General features: G+C 35.6%; 2 protein-coding genes across 20 annotated transcripts in view; one reads left to right on the plus strand and one right to left on the minus strand.

Moving 5' to 3' along the window:
* Positions 1-15,740, minus strand: part of trip6 (thyroid hormone receptor interactor 6) — a 52,869-nt gene extending 37,129 nt beyond the window's left edge. For 8 of the 19 annotated variants that reach the window (XM_087260868.1, XM_087260858.1, XM_087260857.1 and 5 more), the window contains exons 1-5: positions 15,636-15,740; positions 10,991-11,118; positions 9,154-9,249; positions 8,919-9,041; positions 5,753-6,037 (exon numbers count right to left, since the gene is read on the minus strand). The gene's annotated coding sequence lies outside the window, so the exon portion shown is untranslated. Of the gene's footprint in view, positions 1-5,752; positions 6,038-6,263; positions 6,301-8,918; positions 9,042-9,153; positions 9,250-10,001; positions 10,247-10,952; positions 11,122-15,635 lie in introns of all 19 variants that reach the window. The other 11 variants (XM_087260867.1, XM_087260854.1, XM_087260839.1 and 8 more) reach the window with 6 other exon arrangements.
* Positions 1,794-12,755, plus strand: bcl6b (BCL6B transcription repressor). Its single transcript, XM_087260869.1, has 12 exons — positions 1,794-1,929; positions 2,564-2,628; positions 3,701-3,911; positions 5,777-6,010; positions 6,667-6,810; positions 7,495-7,672; positions 8,131-8,354; positions 8,458-8,570; positions 8,662-8,802; positions 8,905-9,035; positions 9,145-9,282; positions 10,976-12,755. Exons 3-12 carry the CDS (start codon positions 3,712-3,714, stop codon positions 11,123-11,125), a joined length of 1,653 nt encoding a protein of 550 aa, XP_087116995.1. The 5' UTR covers positions 1,794-1,929; positions 2,564-2,628; positions 3,701-3,711; the 3' UTR covers positions 11,126-12,755.
* Positions 15,741-15,762: the final 22 nt, after the last annotated feature.

The following is a 15,762-nucleotide window of genomic DNA, read 5'->3' on the forward strand; positions in this document are numbered from 1 at the left end:
GACACTTTCCTAAAAAATATTAGTCTAATTGTGCATGTTTATTATTATTTTGTAATTATTTTATCATCCAGCAGGCAATGATAATTTTAAGTTGCAATATATAAATATCACACTCGTATAAGTGTGATATGGCTGTATATTGGCACTAGTTGGAGACGTGTCCCACCAGTGACAATATACAGCCATATGGCACTGCTACGAGTGTGACATTACAGTTATACAACAGTACAACTGCATCATCGTGTGTATATATAAAAAAAGAAAATCCAACATGAAGAGTCTCAAAAATCTTTTGTGAGAGTAACTACTGTCTTCTGCCGTTCATTCACATCTACAGCTGACGTCAGAACAACCGAAACCATTGCTTCTTCACCAACGTCCATTTAGAGCTATTTGAATGATTTTCTAGCGTAATCTCTAAAGTGATGACAAAACAGGTGATTTTGCTCACATTTTAAGATTAGGCTAACGGCATGAAATGCCATCAGTCTACAGAGATTTCCCAGTATTTCTAGTGCAATCAGATTTTACAATAATTAACCCTGAACAAGCCAAAGCAAATGAAACACTACCAGATTACTGTGGTATAAATACAGCACTAGAACATACAAAAGAGAGAAATCAGCTGTTAGAAAGTCACTATTCTGTTCTGTTATGTGATTTGTTCAGCTGTTGTTTAACCTTACACTGAGAAAATCCTCTCCCCTTCTCCCCTAAGGACTTATTATGCGATCTCTGTCACCATCGTGTGGCAGAACGTCAAGCATCTTTGATCCGCTCTGTATGACAGGCTGATGACCGCTGATGCACTTAATCTCCGAAATTATGAATATTTCAAATAGGCTATTTTTATTTATAATATTTATAAGAATATTTATAAATAAACTGCATGGTTGCAATCTAAACAAGTACAATCTAGCCTAAAAAAACCCTCAAAAGTACAATATGTTGTCCAACAGCTGCAATATTTGTCAAACTGTAGTGAGTTTATTGATCTGCTGTCACTCTATGTGGACGGAGTAATACACAAAAGTAAAGAGGCTGTACGAGTTCTGATATTGATTCGAGAACCAGACAGAACTATTATATTTTTTCCTTTATAATAATATATAGGAATTGAGATTATGACATTGCTGCAAACTTTATCTAAAATGCATGAGAATGCACAGCTCTAAACTGCCTTTATATTTGCCTGGTCATTGTTCTCGCTCCTCAAAAGACAAACTTGTCATTACATTCATTCAGCAACCTGAAGTGTTTGCCCAAACTTCCTCTGAGAGCGTTTCCCAGTCCTGGACAGTCAGTGTGTGCTGTGCATTTTGCTCTGCTGCACTCCTGGACAGAGCTGACAGGACTTCTGACCCTCCGACAATACTGATCATCCCACGCAGGTCAACAACACACTCCAACACACAAACGCACATTCCCTGCATTCTTTGCTAAATCCACAAACCACACGCTACATGCATCAAACACACTCGACCCACTTTCCTGTCATCATTAAATACAAAGCCAGCTAATATACATCTATAAATACTGACACACGGGAGTTTGGAGCCTCTCCCCGCTGAGCGTCCCGCGCGTGGGCTGCAGGACAGGAGGACTCATTGGGGCTTTTCACCCCCTGATCAGAGACCGTCTACATTCTGACCTCAGCCATTGTAAGAAACAACAGAAAACTGACCCCAGAGCAGTTTGAAATGGCGGCTTCTGCTAACACAGGAAATAAACACCCTGACTGAATGAGACTTCCTGTGCTGCTTTATAAAGGAGAGTCTCTGTTGGGTCAGACCGGTCAGTTTTCAGAGACATCTGAGTGTGAGAGAGGTTTGATAGAGGGCTGTATGTGTGTGTGTATGTGTGCGGCTGGGATCAGAAGAGACAGGCTGTAAGAACAGGGCGGTTTGTTTCTCGTCCCTGCTGGTCGGGGTGAGTCCTCAATTAAACCTTTTTTTTTTGCATGTCTAGATCGTGCAGATGTTTTATTAAAAGCAAATTGCTTTAATTGATAAATATGAATAAGGAATTTCATTTAAATGCTTTGAATTATGTATGTATGCATTGCTGTAAAATGTACAGTAATACTGGCAATTTTGGTTGCCAGCAATTTTATTTAATTGTAAAATGTAGCAAAGTTGTAATTGTTAATTTACAGTGGAAGTTTGGCAGTAATACTGTAAAAATGGCCAGTAATACTGTAAATTTTACAGCCTTTTTTTACATTGTTACTATTTGAGTGCTACATGCTCTAACAAATGCAAAATGTGGAAAAAAACATCCTTACTCAGCTAAAATACAAATGAACGCATGACATTTTCATTTAATCAATGCTTTCAAAATAATTAGCTTTACTTTGCATTTGTTGTGATGCATTTGCTTAACTTTTATTTCAAAATGATTTTTCTTTTAATTTGCCCATTAGACAGTTTTGCTAGTACCTGGAGTAATGCAATACTAATAAGTATCAGAGTCATAGCTTTTGTAGAATGATTGTTATATTGGTAGTTGCTTCATGAAGGTTATTATTTTGTATTTGATTACTAAAATACTTTTTTTATGGCAGGTACGAGTAGGGAGCTGGCCTCCCCAAATTGATGCTTCTGAACCTCATTTTATCATCATTTTCAGGTATGTGGTAATTCTTACTACTACTAGACATATTTTCTGATGTTTATAAAGCTGCACAGAACTATATTATACAGTGCCCAGCATATATGAATACAACCCCCACAAATCTCTCATTGGAATGAATATTTTCTATAGGAAGATTTTCAATTCTATAATTGTGTATATACATTAGTTTAGTTAGTACTGAAGCCAAATCTGAAGCTTATCTAACAAAATAACTTACATTAATGGTTTAAAAATTAGTAGCCCAAATTCATGTCAGGGAAAAATATTAAATAAAATTGATCACAAATAGAAAAAATTAAGAAAAACAAAAAAATATATCAAGTTTTTGTTGCAATTTTGCAGTTTGTATTATTATTATTTTTTTCATGAATTGAAATCTTTCTATTTCTAAAGATGTTCTGTGGCTAAAATATTATTTTAATAAATACAGTATATCTGTTATATATAAATATACCCATATTCACTGAGAAATGGATAAAAATATTCATTCTCAAAATGGGGTGTACTCATTTATACTGAGCACTGTATATTTCACCTTATTATGATTCAATATTTTATTCTTAATTTAATTGTTGTATGAATATATTTCTAAATGCACCGATTGAATTGTAATACTATTTATAATATCCAAAAATATTATCTGAATACAGTACACTTAAAAAAAAAAGGTTCATTGGATTTACTCAATTTTTTAAGGCAAGTGGTTGCAAACCAATAATATGGGCTGAATTTAAACAAATCAAATTGAGTAATGTTCAACTTAATTTGCTTGTTTAAATTCACCTCATATAAATTGTTTGCAACCGCTTACCTTAAATAGTTTAGTAAATCCAATAAACCATTATTTCAGTGTACCTTTTATTTTTGCTTAACAAGTTTCTTCTGCTCACTAAAATGCAATAGAACAGTGACACTGTGAAAGTAAATCAAAGCTGTATTTTAAACATCATTACTCTAATAATCTATCTTATCTATCTAAATCATTCCAATAAGCAAATTTAAAAAATCTATATGGCTTTGTCTGTATTTTTAATGTGTATATTAATAGATGAAATTTTTACAACAGATTAAACCCAGATGGAAGAAGAGCACCGAAGCCCCTTTGCAGCCGCACATGTGATGGAGATGAAAGGCTATGTTAAGGAGTTCACTCGCCATTCCAATGACGTGTTGCTGAACTTAAACGAACTGCGGCATCGGGACATCCTTACAGATGCCACCCTGCTGGTGGGCACCACCAAGCTGCGCGCTCACTGTGCCGTGCTCATCGCATGCAGGTCGGTCAACAGGGAGTGCCATGTGCAGCATTCACTTTCTTGCACCCTCCCTCACTACTTCTTTCCAGCCCCCCTCTGCCTGTTTTCCTGTTTGTGCCAAGATTTGTCTTTGTTTGAAGACAGTGCGCTCATTCCTGCATGAGATCATATCAATCTCTGCCCTGCGGCACTCATCTATTGTCTCACAAGTGTATTGTTTCAGACAAGACAGACTTCTGTCAGACTTTCCAGGCGGTTATTTCTTTGTTTATTTCAAAGGAACACTCCATTTTTTTAACAGTCTCAATTTACAACTCCCCTAGAGTTAAACCGTTTTACCATTTATTAGTCCATTTAGCTGATCTCCGGATCTGCCGGGAGCACTTTTAGTTTAGCTTAGCATAAATAATTAAATCTGATTAGACCATGAGCATCCTGCTCAAAAATATTATATAATTTTCCTATTTAAAGCTTGACGGTATTCTGTAGTTACATCATGTACTAAAACAAAGGGTGATATTGTTAGGAACTATACTCTCTTTCTGGTGTATAATCAAGGAACTTTGCTTCTGTACCATGGCTGTAGCAGGGCCAATGATATTACACAGATTCAATCTGGTGTAGGGCTTGGTGCTTGGGACTATTTCAGGCACTGCATGATTTCATTGCACCTGCTCCAGCCAAGATACAGCAGCAAACGTTCATTTACGTATAGATGTACTTCAGTGCTGTTAAATACTTGATGCTGATTGGCTGATGATCAACTAAAGTGCAACGCCTAATTTACACGGGGCTTCAGCACCAACGCTTGACAGAGGGCGTGTCTTAAGTTGGGGCTGACGTGATTGTCATAGCAGCGTCAGCCAATGAAATTAGTCACCAATGGGCCACTGTCTGAGCTGGTGTATTTGCATAAAGCGATCTGATTGGCTGATGCTTTTGCCCGGTCGAAATGCTGAGAAAGTCCCAACTTCTGCAGCAAGCAACGCCCCTGAAGCGGCGCCAACGGATCCACAATTCAGTTCGGCAACGCCAGATGTCACTCATTCAAAATGAATGGGAAGTGTTGACGCTGATGCCCCGTGTAAATGGGCCGTAGGTTCTTCCTGGCCTGTATATGAATACACATCTAAAATAGAATCCAAGCAGGTTTTGATCACTACACCAAACTATTTCAGATATTTCATAATTACAGCTGTCAAAAATCAAATCAAAACCAAACTAAAGGCTTTGGATTAGACATCTAAGAAACTAGTACTACACTCAAGAGTGCTTTGAGGACAAAAAACTACACTGTAAAACCCAAAATGTTAAAAATCATTTGAGGAAACAGATTGCAACAAACCATTTAAGTTCATAACCTAATCCTAATGAGTACTGTGAACTTCCAAATGAATCCATTTGAGTAAATGAAGCAATTTGAGCACAGTAAAACCTAATAAATGAAGAGAACTCAAACCAACTGAGTACTGTAAAACCCAATCAGTAAAGTCAACTCAAACCGTTTGAGGAAACCGATTGCGACAAACCATTTGAGTTAAAAACTAATCTATATGAGTACTGTGAACTTAATCCATTTAAGTTGAGGTAATGAGGTATTTAATGAACTCATTACCTTCGACACAGAGTTCAAAACAAGAATGAACTAATTAGTAAGAATTAACTAGAATTAACTTTTAGTAAGTTTTGAGTTAACTACACTTATTTCATTTAATAAAGTTGACTGTTGGGTTTTACAGTGTGACCAATGTTTTGAAATACACTATCTGAACAGTCGTTTCATAATAACTGACTACATAACTACGGGTGTGAGTGTGCTTTGTATTCTAATAATAAAACAACACATTGTTAGTAGTACTTACATAAACATCTGTGCTTTCCCACAGCGGGTTCTTCTACACTCTGTTTTCTCGCCGCGTGGCTGGTATTTGCGGTGAGCAGGGGTTTTCTCTGACTCTGCCAGAGGGTCTGGATGCAGGCAGTGTGTCACTGCTGCTGGACTTCATGTACACCTCCTGCCTCCCCCTGACGCCAAGCACTGTACCTGGCGTGCTCACCGCTGCCACCTATCTGCAGATGGAGCATGTGGCAGACACTTGCAGAGCCTTCATCCAGCACAGGTAAGGCCAAAGCAGAGAAAGTGGAGTCTGGTGGGTGCATAAAAGTAATATTACTTTGCAGTAAAAAAAAATTCTGACAATTTCTGGTGACATAAGTGAAAACGTTTAAACAAACTGTATCAAAGATTTATTTCATGGAGGTTCTAGCATTGAGAGTCCAGATACTTTCAATTTTTATCTTCATCACTTTGTTTCTTTGTTTTTGGAACATATAGTTCACACAGAAATGAAAATGTAGTCATCATTTACTCACCCTCAAGTGGTTCCAAATTTTTACAATTTTCTTTCTTCTGTTGAACACAAAAGAAGATATTTTAAAGTCAGCTCAAAACCAGAAGCCACTGACTTCCATACTCAGACAAAAAATACAATGGAAATCAATGGTAACAGGTTTTCAGCTTTCTTCAAAATATCTTCTTTTGTGTTCAACAAGAAAGTCAAACCAGTTTGGAACAAGTGAATGAAGAGTAGATTAAACTATGACAAATCTATGCAGTACACTACGCATACTTTTCAAACTACAGTATTTATTTAATCATGATTATCCCTAATTGTCAGAGATTTGTCCAATTTTGTGTGCCATATACATCAAAAGTTCAGCAAGCGGTCCTGAATGCATGCCATTGAAACTGACATGTTTGTTCTTATGTCTGCAGTGAAGGGATCTCTGCAAGTCCCTCTCTGATGGAGCCAGTCTTCAGAACAGCCCTCGGTGGACGTTCTCCACCTGCTCATCCCACTGTCTTCTCCCCCTCCAGGCCTACAGCTGAGGCTGAAGATCCCATCCCAGACCGAGCCAGGTAAACGGATTATATCTAACAATACAGCATCTGAATGCTTTAGACACTTATGCTGTATCCCATGTAAATATACATATATCAGAATTATTAGTTCCGCTTTGAGTTTTTTTTTCTTTTTTAAATATTTCTCAAATTATGATTAACAAAGCAAGGAAATTGTCAAAGTATGTCTGAGAATATTTTCTTCTGGAGAAAGTCTTATTTGTTTTGTTTCGACTAGAATGCAAGCAGATTTTAATTTTTTAAAAGCCATTTAAAGGTAAAAAATATTAGCCTCATTAATCAATTTTTTGATAGTCTACAAAACAATTTATCATTATAAAATAACTTGCCTAATTACCCTAACCTACCTAGTTAACCTAATTAATCTAGTTAAGCCTTTAAATGTCACTTTAAGTTGTATAGAAGTGTCTTGAAAAATATCTAGTCAAAAATTATTTCCTGTCATCATGGCAAAGATAAAATAAATTATTATTTAATATTATTTAATAATAAATAAATTATTATTATTAGTTATTAGAAATGACTTATTAAAAATATTATGTTAAGAAATGTGTTAAAAAACATCTTCTCTCCGTTAAACAGAAATTGGGTAAAAAATAAACAGGGGGGCGAATTATTCAGGGGCTTAATATTTCTCACTTCAACTGTATATATAAAAAAATCCTTTAACTGTTTGTTCAGGATTCCAGATGAGAGCTTTGCGTCGCTAGATCCAGGAACTTGCCTAACTCCTATTCCCAAGTCTCAGACTAAATTAGAGGACTCTTCACCATGTACACCAGACAGTCCGTCCCAGTCCAGCGGACAGCCAAACTCACCAGCAGAGTCCAGCGGGTGCAGTCTGTCTCCGCAATTAAAGGTGTGTGCAACTGTGCATACAGCGGTCAGTAAGAATTTTATACAAAGTTATACTTTTGAATAAAATTTGTAAATATATATAATATAGACATTTATATTTTAATTCAGAAAGAATACATTCAATTGATGAAAAGTGACTCTACAGTATAGAGTATACATATAGTATAATGCTAGTATAATGTATATTGCTTCCAATCATTTTTTTCTGTTCTTTTGGATTGATAGTAATAATATTATTTCTTGAGCAGCAATTAAGGATTTCACACTGAAAACTGCTTTTGCCAACACAGCCTAAAATATGCTTTTGTGTGTGGTGTTGGGCATCATAATAGGCTTCTTGCAAAAAACAACAAAATCTTACTGACCCACAAGTTTTCTTATGTGTTAATAATTTTTGTTTGTTTTGCTAGACCAAAATTATTTGATATTTACTAATTTTCTACTAATTCATCCTTACAGAAGCGATCTGAGTCGAAACTCACTCCTGACCCAAAGGCCTGTAACTGGAAGAAGTACAAGTATATTGTCCTCAACCCTCTGTGTGCCACGCCTATAAAAGAGGAGGGGCCCGAAGAGGATCGGCATTCACAAAACCACACCCCCTTCACCAGTGATAGGATGGAAGCCACATCTAAAACAACAAATAACATCTGGAACGGAGAAGAGGCGGGACTGAATGACAGGTGTGTGAAAACCAACTTCTGATGTGACTATTTATTAATGCATTAAGTGTGAAATGAACAAAACTGCCAGTGCGACATTTTAACTGTTTTTTGATTCCCCTAGGAAAATCTTGTCCCTTCCATACAACACATCACAGCAAAAGATATCTTTCGCTCCCCGTCATGTTGTGGAGCACACTTTGCAGCCTCTGTCCCTTTCCATCAGTGGAGATCAAGGTTAGCGAGCACCTCTTAACTTTACTATAAATAAATATGCTAAAAACACACAAACTGATCTCATTTTTTTCAACCTCTTCTTTTATAAAAGGTCTCTGCAGTCCTTATGTTTGTAGCCAAATAGCCAATCAGGGTCATTTATTGGGCCAACATCCAATCAAGTTTGAGAACCTCTCTACACAGCTCAGTTACATTGGAAACCAAGGCACACACACCAAACCTTCCAGCTCAGGTGAGAAAATTAACTTATGCTTATTAAACAATATAACTTCTTACTTCTTCCAACCGAAATTCTTGATGCATCTTGATGATGAAGTATTGTTGTTGTTTCCAGGGGACAAGCCTTACCGCTGTAATATATGTGGCGCACAGTTCAACCGGCCTGCGAATTTAAAGACTCATTCCCGCATTCACTCTGGAGAAAAGCCGTACCGCTGTGACACATGCGGAGCCAGATTTGTCCAGGTACAGCTGCACAGAGTTGCATGAATTACTTTTATTATCAAGCATTTAAACATCACAAACTAAAAACAATGTGTGTGTGTGTGTGTGTGTGTGTATTTTTGTGTTATAGGTAGCTCACCTGCGTGCCCATGTTCTGATCCACACTGGAGAGAAGCCGTACCCGTGTAACACCTGCGGGACCCGCTTCCGGCACCTGCAGACGCTGAAGAGCCACCTGCGCATACACACCGGCGAGAAGCCCTACAGCGTCAGTATATTTTATATATGCTTTAACACCAGAATATTAACAGAACATGCCTAATGTTAAATCATTTGATGATGCCAACTTAAAAAATGCAAAAAATGTCACCTATATATACATAGTTAAATCAAAATGATAAGCCCTGCTGTAAAATGTGCATTATTTTAAAAACATAAATGTGATGTTTAACATTTGACACATTTCTACACATAAGAAGTTTAGTCTTAAAAAAATAATTTATAATAGCTCATTACTTTTGTCTTTGCAATGATGACAGTACATACAATTTTACAAGTTATTTTGCAAGATACTATTATTCAGCTTAAAATTACATTTAAAGGCTTAAAGTAGGCAAATTAGATTAAAATGTTACTGACACTCAAACAATAGTTTATATATTCAAAAAACTTGTCAGGCATGTTTAGAAAAGGAAAAAGGGCAGCCACATCATGCTATTTTATAGTCTTATTAAATCTCTAAACATTACTACTTTACTCTAGGTTTTATCCAACAGTCAGGAAACATTTCTATAAATATATATAATTTACATTTATATAAATTATACATAATATAAATAATAAATCATTAAAAACAATCATTTGATCAGTTGTTCATTTACATGTTTTTATTAAATGTTTTAATAAGTACAGGCCAAAAAAAGTAGTCATCTTTTAGCTCATTACCTGCCTATTATATTAATATCATTATTATATTATTGATATTACCTGGGGCATAACAGTGGTGCAGTGAGTAGCACGATCACCTCACAGCAAGAAGGTCGCTGGTTCGCGCCCCGGCTGGGTCAGTTGGCATTTCTATGTGGAGTTTGCATGTTCTCCCTGTGTTCGTGTGGATTTCTTCCGGGTGCTCCGGTTTCCCCCACATGCTGTACAGGTGAACTGAATAAGCTAAATAAGGCCGTAGTGTATGGGTGTTTCCCAGTGTTGGGTTGCGGCTGGAAGGGCATCCGCTGCGTAAAACATATGATGGATAAGTTGGCAGTTCTTTCTGTTGTGGCGACCCCTGATTAATAAAGGGACTAAGGCTAAGCCAAAAAGAAAATGAATGAATGATATTAACCGTTTATTAGCATTTATGATGTATGATTTTATTCTACATCCCTATTCCTACCCAAAATTAACTACTACCTTTCTAACTGTCAATAAAAGGGAATTAGTAGTTTATTGAGTTCAATATCTTAATTAGCTACAAAGCTTAAAATAAAGTTTGATTTTTACATAAATATATTAGAAACACATTACAATAAAGTAATATATTTACTAACATGAACAAACAAACAAGTAACAATACATTCATTACAGTATTTATTATTAATCTTTGTCAGCATTAGTATAAAGTCCTACATTGTTAGTTCTTGTTAACTCAGTGCATAACTAATGTTAACAAGCACAATTTTGGATTGTAATAATGTATTACCGAATGCAGAACTATGATTAATAAATGCAGTACAAGTATTGTTTATTATTAGTGTTATTAAATACACTAACTAACATTGACTAATAAACCTGTATTTTAAAGGGTAAAACTTTTACACTAAACAATGCTAGAATATTCCCATAATTTAACATTCTATTTTCACAAACATAGTTGTAAACATTCCAATAGACACTTTGCTTGCATTTAAAGTAGAGCAAAGCTACGAGCTGAAATCTCACTCTTTGCTAATCTTTTCTTCCAGTGTGAGAAATGTCACCTGCACTTCCGTCATAAGAGCCAGCTGAGGCTTCACCTGAGACAGAAACACGGCGCCATCACCAACACCAAGATCCGCTACAAGGTTCTGGCAGATCCGTACCAACCTGCACCCGCTCTGCTTCAAGCCTGCTAAAAGACACAGGGGGAAAATCTCAGGCACCATATAGATAAATGCTCATTCTGCAGACAGGTGAATCTCAACACATTCAGGAGGATCTATAAAAGAGTATTATAAAGATTTTAAAGAGGTGGAGTGCTGCATTCGAGGAGAAGGTTATCTATAAATATACCAATGAATGTAGTCATCCAAGAATGCAGCACTCCTGCACTAGATGTGCTGACTATTACTTATTATTTTAGATTATTTATTTTGCTTTGCATACCTCATGCTATTTAACCCTATTTTATGCTGTTGCAAGTATTTTTTTATCATATTGGCCACTTTTTCTGTGGCAGGGGAAATATCAAAATGTCAATAAATGTAAAAATGTATAGCCGTACTAGGATGGTAACTGTTTCTCAAGGGACAAAAATATAATAATTTTACATTAATTTGCACAACTAGCCCACCAAACATTCAGGTCAGATGTTTGCCTTGTGAAAATAAAAGGTTGTTTACATTTATTTCTTCAAATTCTTAAATTAATTTAGCAATTGGAAAGATAAAAAAAAAAATCAAGACAACTCTTTTATTTTTTATTTACTTATTATTTACATTTTATTCTGCTGACTTTTCACCACTCATGATTGTTGTTTAAGTTTTATGGTGCAAGTTTACCATAGAAATGTAAGTTGCATGCCGTTTATTGGTGTCGCAATTCAAGTTAATCCACAGCGCCACACACGTGCATTGGTTGAAATTATTTTTATTCATTTTGCTGTAAAAAATATACAATAAAAAGGTCATTTTAATTGTATTTTTATTAGGAAACAGATTTTTATTGGCAGTTTAAATTTTTTACTAAAGGGAGACAGCTGATGCGCCACATATTTCTGGTCAAAGAGCCACATGTGGCTCCCGAGCCATAGGTTCCCTACCCCTGTTTTATACTGTGTATATTGCTTATTTTCGCCAAAATAATTTTATATGTGGCAAAAATTACACACTGTGCCTTTAAACAGACGTCTCTGTGAGAAACAATTATCCAAATAGGGCTTAAGACAGGTGAAATGAAAATATTTCATGAAGAGAGAAAGAATATATACATTTTTCATTGTTGTTGTTATGTTTTAAAGATGGCCTGTGGGAGTGTAGTTTAGTAGGAGTTTAAGATGGAGATGCGAAAGGTAAAAAAGGACATCTTGTGAAAGGTTATAAAGTGAAGATAGATGAAAAGGGAAGTGTAATGTAGGAAGTAAGCATGTTTGAAAAAGAGGAGGATGTTTTTTTTTTATGTGGTTGTTTTGTTTCCTTTTGTTTTTGTTGCATAGCAGACCAGCCAGAATGACAAACTATAATAATATAACCTCATATTTACCAGTTATTCAGTATGTTAATGTACTAATTTTAAAGGCCTGGAGCCTCTTTTTGTTTAAGTAATAAGAAGAAAGTGTGCAGAGGATTAGCCTCACTAATATTTAATAGACCATTTCATGATGTTTATGGTGTATAATAGTTTGCAAGAGTCTAAGCAGGTTGAGGACTCACACTCAAACGAATATACATGTAAAGAGTGATGATGATGATGATTTCAACAATATTGTGTGCTCTTTTGCTGGACAAAGACCTATTTTATATAAATTAAAGTTAAATTAATTTCTCATTCCGTGTGTGTGTCTCTGTGTCTCATCCTTTTCTTCATAATCACATAACAGTCCCTTATTTTTTTAAAAATCTGAATGTAGTCAATCAAGGAACTTAAATAAATATTTCAACGCTTGTTTGATTCTTGGAGGCCATAAGAACAAAGAATTGACCTTTTAGCCCTTCCTTCCTGCGATTAGCTCACTACTGCGACCCCTCGACTCGGCCTAAAGTGTCTCAGTTTCTCTACGGGTGGTGCTGAAGCAGAAACAATGGAGCAGCTGCCACCTGTATCCGGTCCTATAGACAAAACCTGCCACACACACATAAACTACACTACCTGTCTGCCCATATATGTACATATATTTATTCATGAGGAACTTTTAATTCACACTAAGACAGGAATAAAGGTAATGTTAGCATCCACATCAACGTGCAGTATTATTTATAACCTTCATAATGCATTTAAAACTGATTTGACCTGGAAGTGATGTACAAGACTTCCAAAAAAAAAACTGAATAGATTTTGGTGAGGGAACTAAGCTTCAAGTGTTTTAAGGTCCTCAAAATATCCATTCATTCATTTTTCTCCGGTTTGTCCCTGATTTATCAGGGGTCGCCACAGTGGAATGAACCGCCAACTAATATGCTTTATGCCCTTTATGCCGCAACCAAGTACTAGAAAAGCACTCGAAATACAAATAATGTATTTAGTTCAATGTCAGTTTTATAAATGTATCGTTCTTACAGTTGCTTTTAAACAGATAGTTCACCCAAAACTGACTATTCGCTTTTCATTTACTCAACCTTCACTTGTCACAAAGCTCACAAAGCTTAATTTCTTTCTTTTGTTAAACACAAAAGAAGACATTGTAAAAATTGTAGGAACAGCCAATAACTTACATGATTTTTGTTTTTTTCTATGTCAATGGTTACAGGTTTGTAACATTCTTCAAAATGTCTTTTTTTGTTCAACAGAAGGAAGAAATTCAAAAAAGGTTTGAAACAATTTGAGGGAGAGTAAATAATGAATAAATGTTTATTTTTGGGTGAACTTTCCCTTTAAGAAATATAACAAGTAGAAGTCAGAATTGTTATGCTTGTTTTCTTTTTTAAATATTTCCCAAATTATGTTTAACAGAGCAAGGAAATTTTCACAGTATGCCTGATAATATTTTTTCTTCTGGAGAAAGTCTTATTTGTTTTATTTTGGCTGGAATAAAAGCAGTTTTAATTTTTTAAGCCATTTTAAGGAAAAAATTAATAGCCCCTTTAAGCTATATTTTTTCACGATAGTCACAGAACAAACCATCGTTATACAATAACTTGCCTAATTACCCTAACCTGCCTAGTTAACCTAATTAACCTAGTTAAGCCTTTAAATGTCACTTTGAGCTGTATAGAAGTGTCTTGAAACTTGAAAAATATCTAGTCAAAGATTATTTACTGTCATAATTCATTCATTTTCTTGTCGGCTTAGTCCCTTTATTAATCTGGGGTCGCCACAGTGGAATAAACCACCAACTTATCTGGCACGTTTTTACGCAGTGGATGCCCTTCCAGCCGCAACCTATCTCTGGGAAACATCCACAAACACTCATTCACACACACTGACTACGGACAATTTAGCTTACCCAATTCACCTGTACCGCATGTCTTTAGAATGTGAGGGAATACGGAGCACCAGAAGGAAACCCACGCAAACGCAGGGAGAACATGCAAACTCCACACAGAAACGCCAACTGAGCCGAGAATCGAACCAGCGATCTTCTTGCTGTGAGACAACAGCACTACCTACTGCGCCACTACTGTCAAAATGGCAACGATAAAATAAATAAGTTATTAGAAATGAATTATTAAAACTATTAAGTTTAGAAATGTGTTGAAAATGTTTTATTTCCTTTAAACAGAAATTAGAGAGAAAAAAATAAACAGCGGGGCTAATAATTCTGACTTCAACTCTATCTATCTATCTATCTATCTATCTATCTATCTATCTATCTATCTATCTATCTATCTATCTATCTATCTATCTATCTATCTACCTACCTACCTACCTACCTACCTACCTACCTACCTACCTACCTACCTACCTACCTACCTACCTACCTACCTACCTATCTATCTATCTATCTATCTATCTATCTATCTATCTATCTATCTATCTACCTACCTACCTATCTATCTATCTATCTATCTATCTATCTATCTATCTATCTATCTATCTATCTATCTATCTATCGAATGCTAATTAGAAAGTATTAATAGTGTCCATTAAAAAATCTATGAGAGTGTCTATCTATGTGAGTGTGTGCCTGCTAGAGCATCCCCTGCCTTTTCCCCATTTCACATCCACTTTTGGACTTGTGATAATAAACATATATACGCCTATTGATGAATGACTACAGCATGAAACACATTTATTTTTTTATCTAAAAGTGAAAATTAGCAAATAAAATGGTTTAATTAAATTAGTTTGTCTGATAAACTTAAAGTAATATTTATTTTTTATTTATTCAAATTAGATTTTACCTAAGTATTCGTTTTTGTTTTTCTTTTAAAGATGTATGTCTTGATTAGAATATGACATTAAATATTGACAGGTAAATTATTATTTTTCTAGATTTTCCTAAATCAACAACCATATTTTTAGACATTTATTTTGAAAGTTGAAATCATAAACCACTCCTGGCCTCCTTTTCCAAAAGGGGTATTACTTTTTTAAACAAATGTAAATGGGCCTAGTTGTTTATTATCTTTAAGCATCAACTGAACTTGCCGCTAGGGGGCGTTCATTTTACACCAGTAAAGACAGTTAATCTACTGACGGTGGTTAATCTTTGCTGACACTAGTTTAACGCATGGCAGCCTGCTGAATGTGCTTTTATTGTTGCCTTACCTGAACCTTCCGCACGTGTAGTTTATAAATGATCAGGACATCTTGCCACATGCTGGAAGAGAAATGAAAACTTCATGCTGTCTCGTGAGCTCGTGAGCGCGCGCTGGAGGCGGAGCTTCGAGGAAAC

Source organism: Danio rerio, chromosome 7 (genome assembly GCF_052040795.2).
Source record: "Danio rerio strain M-AB ecotype USA chromosome 7, GRCz13ab, whole genome shotgun sequence".
NCBI classification, from domain to species: domain Eukaryota; kingdom Metazoa; phylum Chordata; class Actinopteri; order Cypriniformes; family Danionidae; genus Danio; species Danio rerio.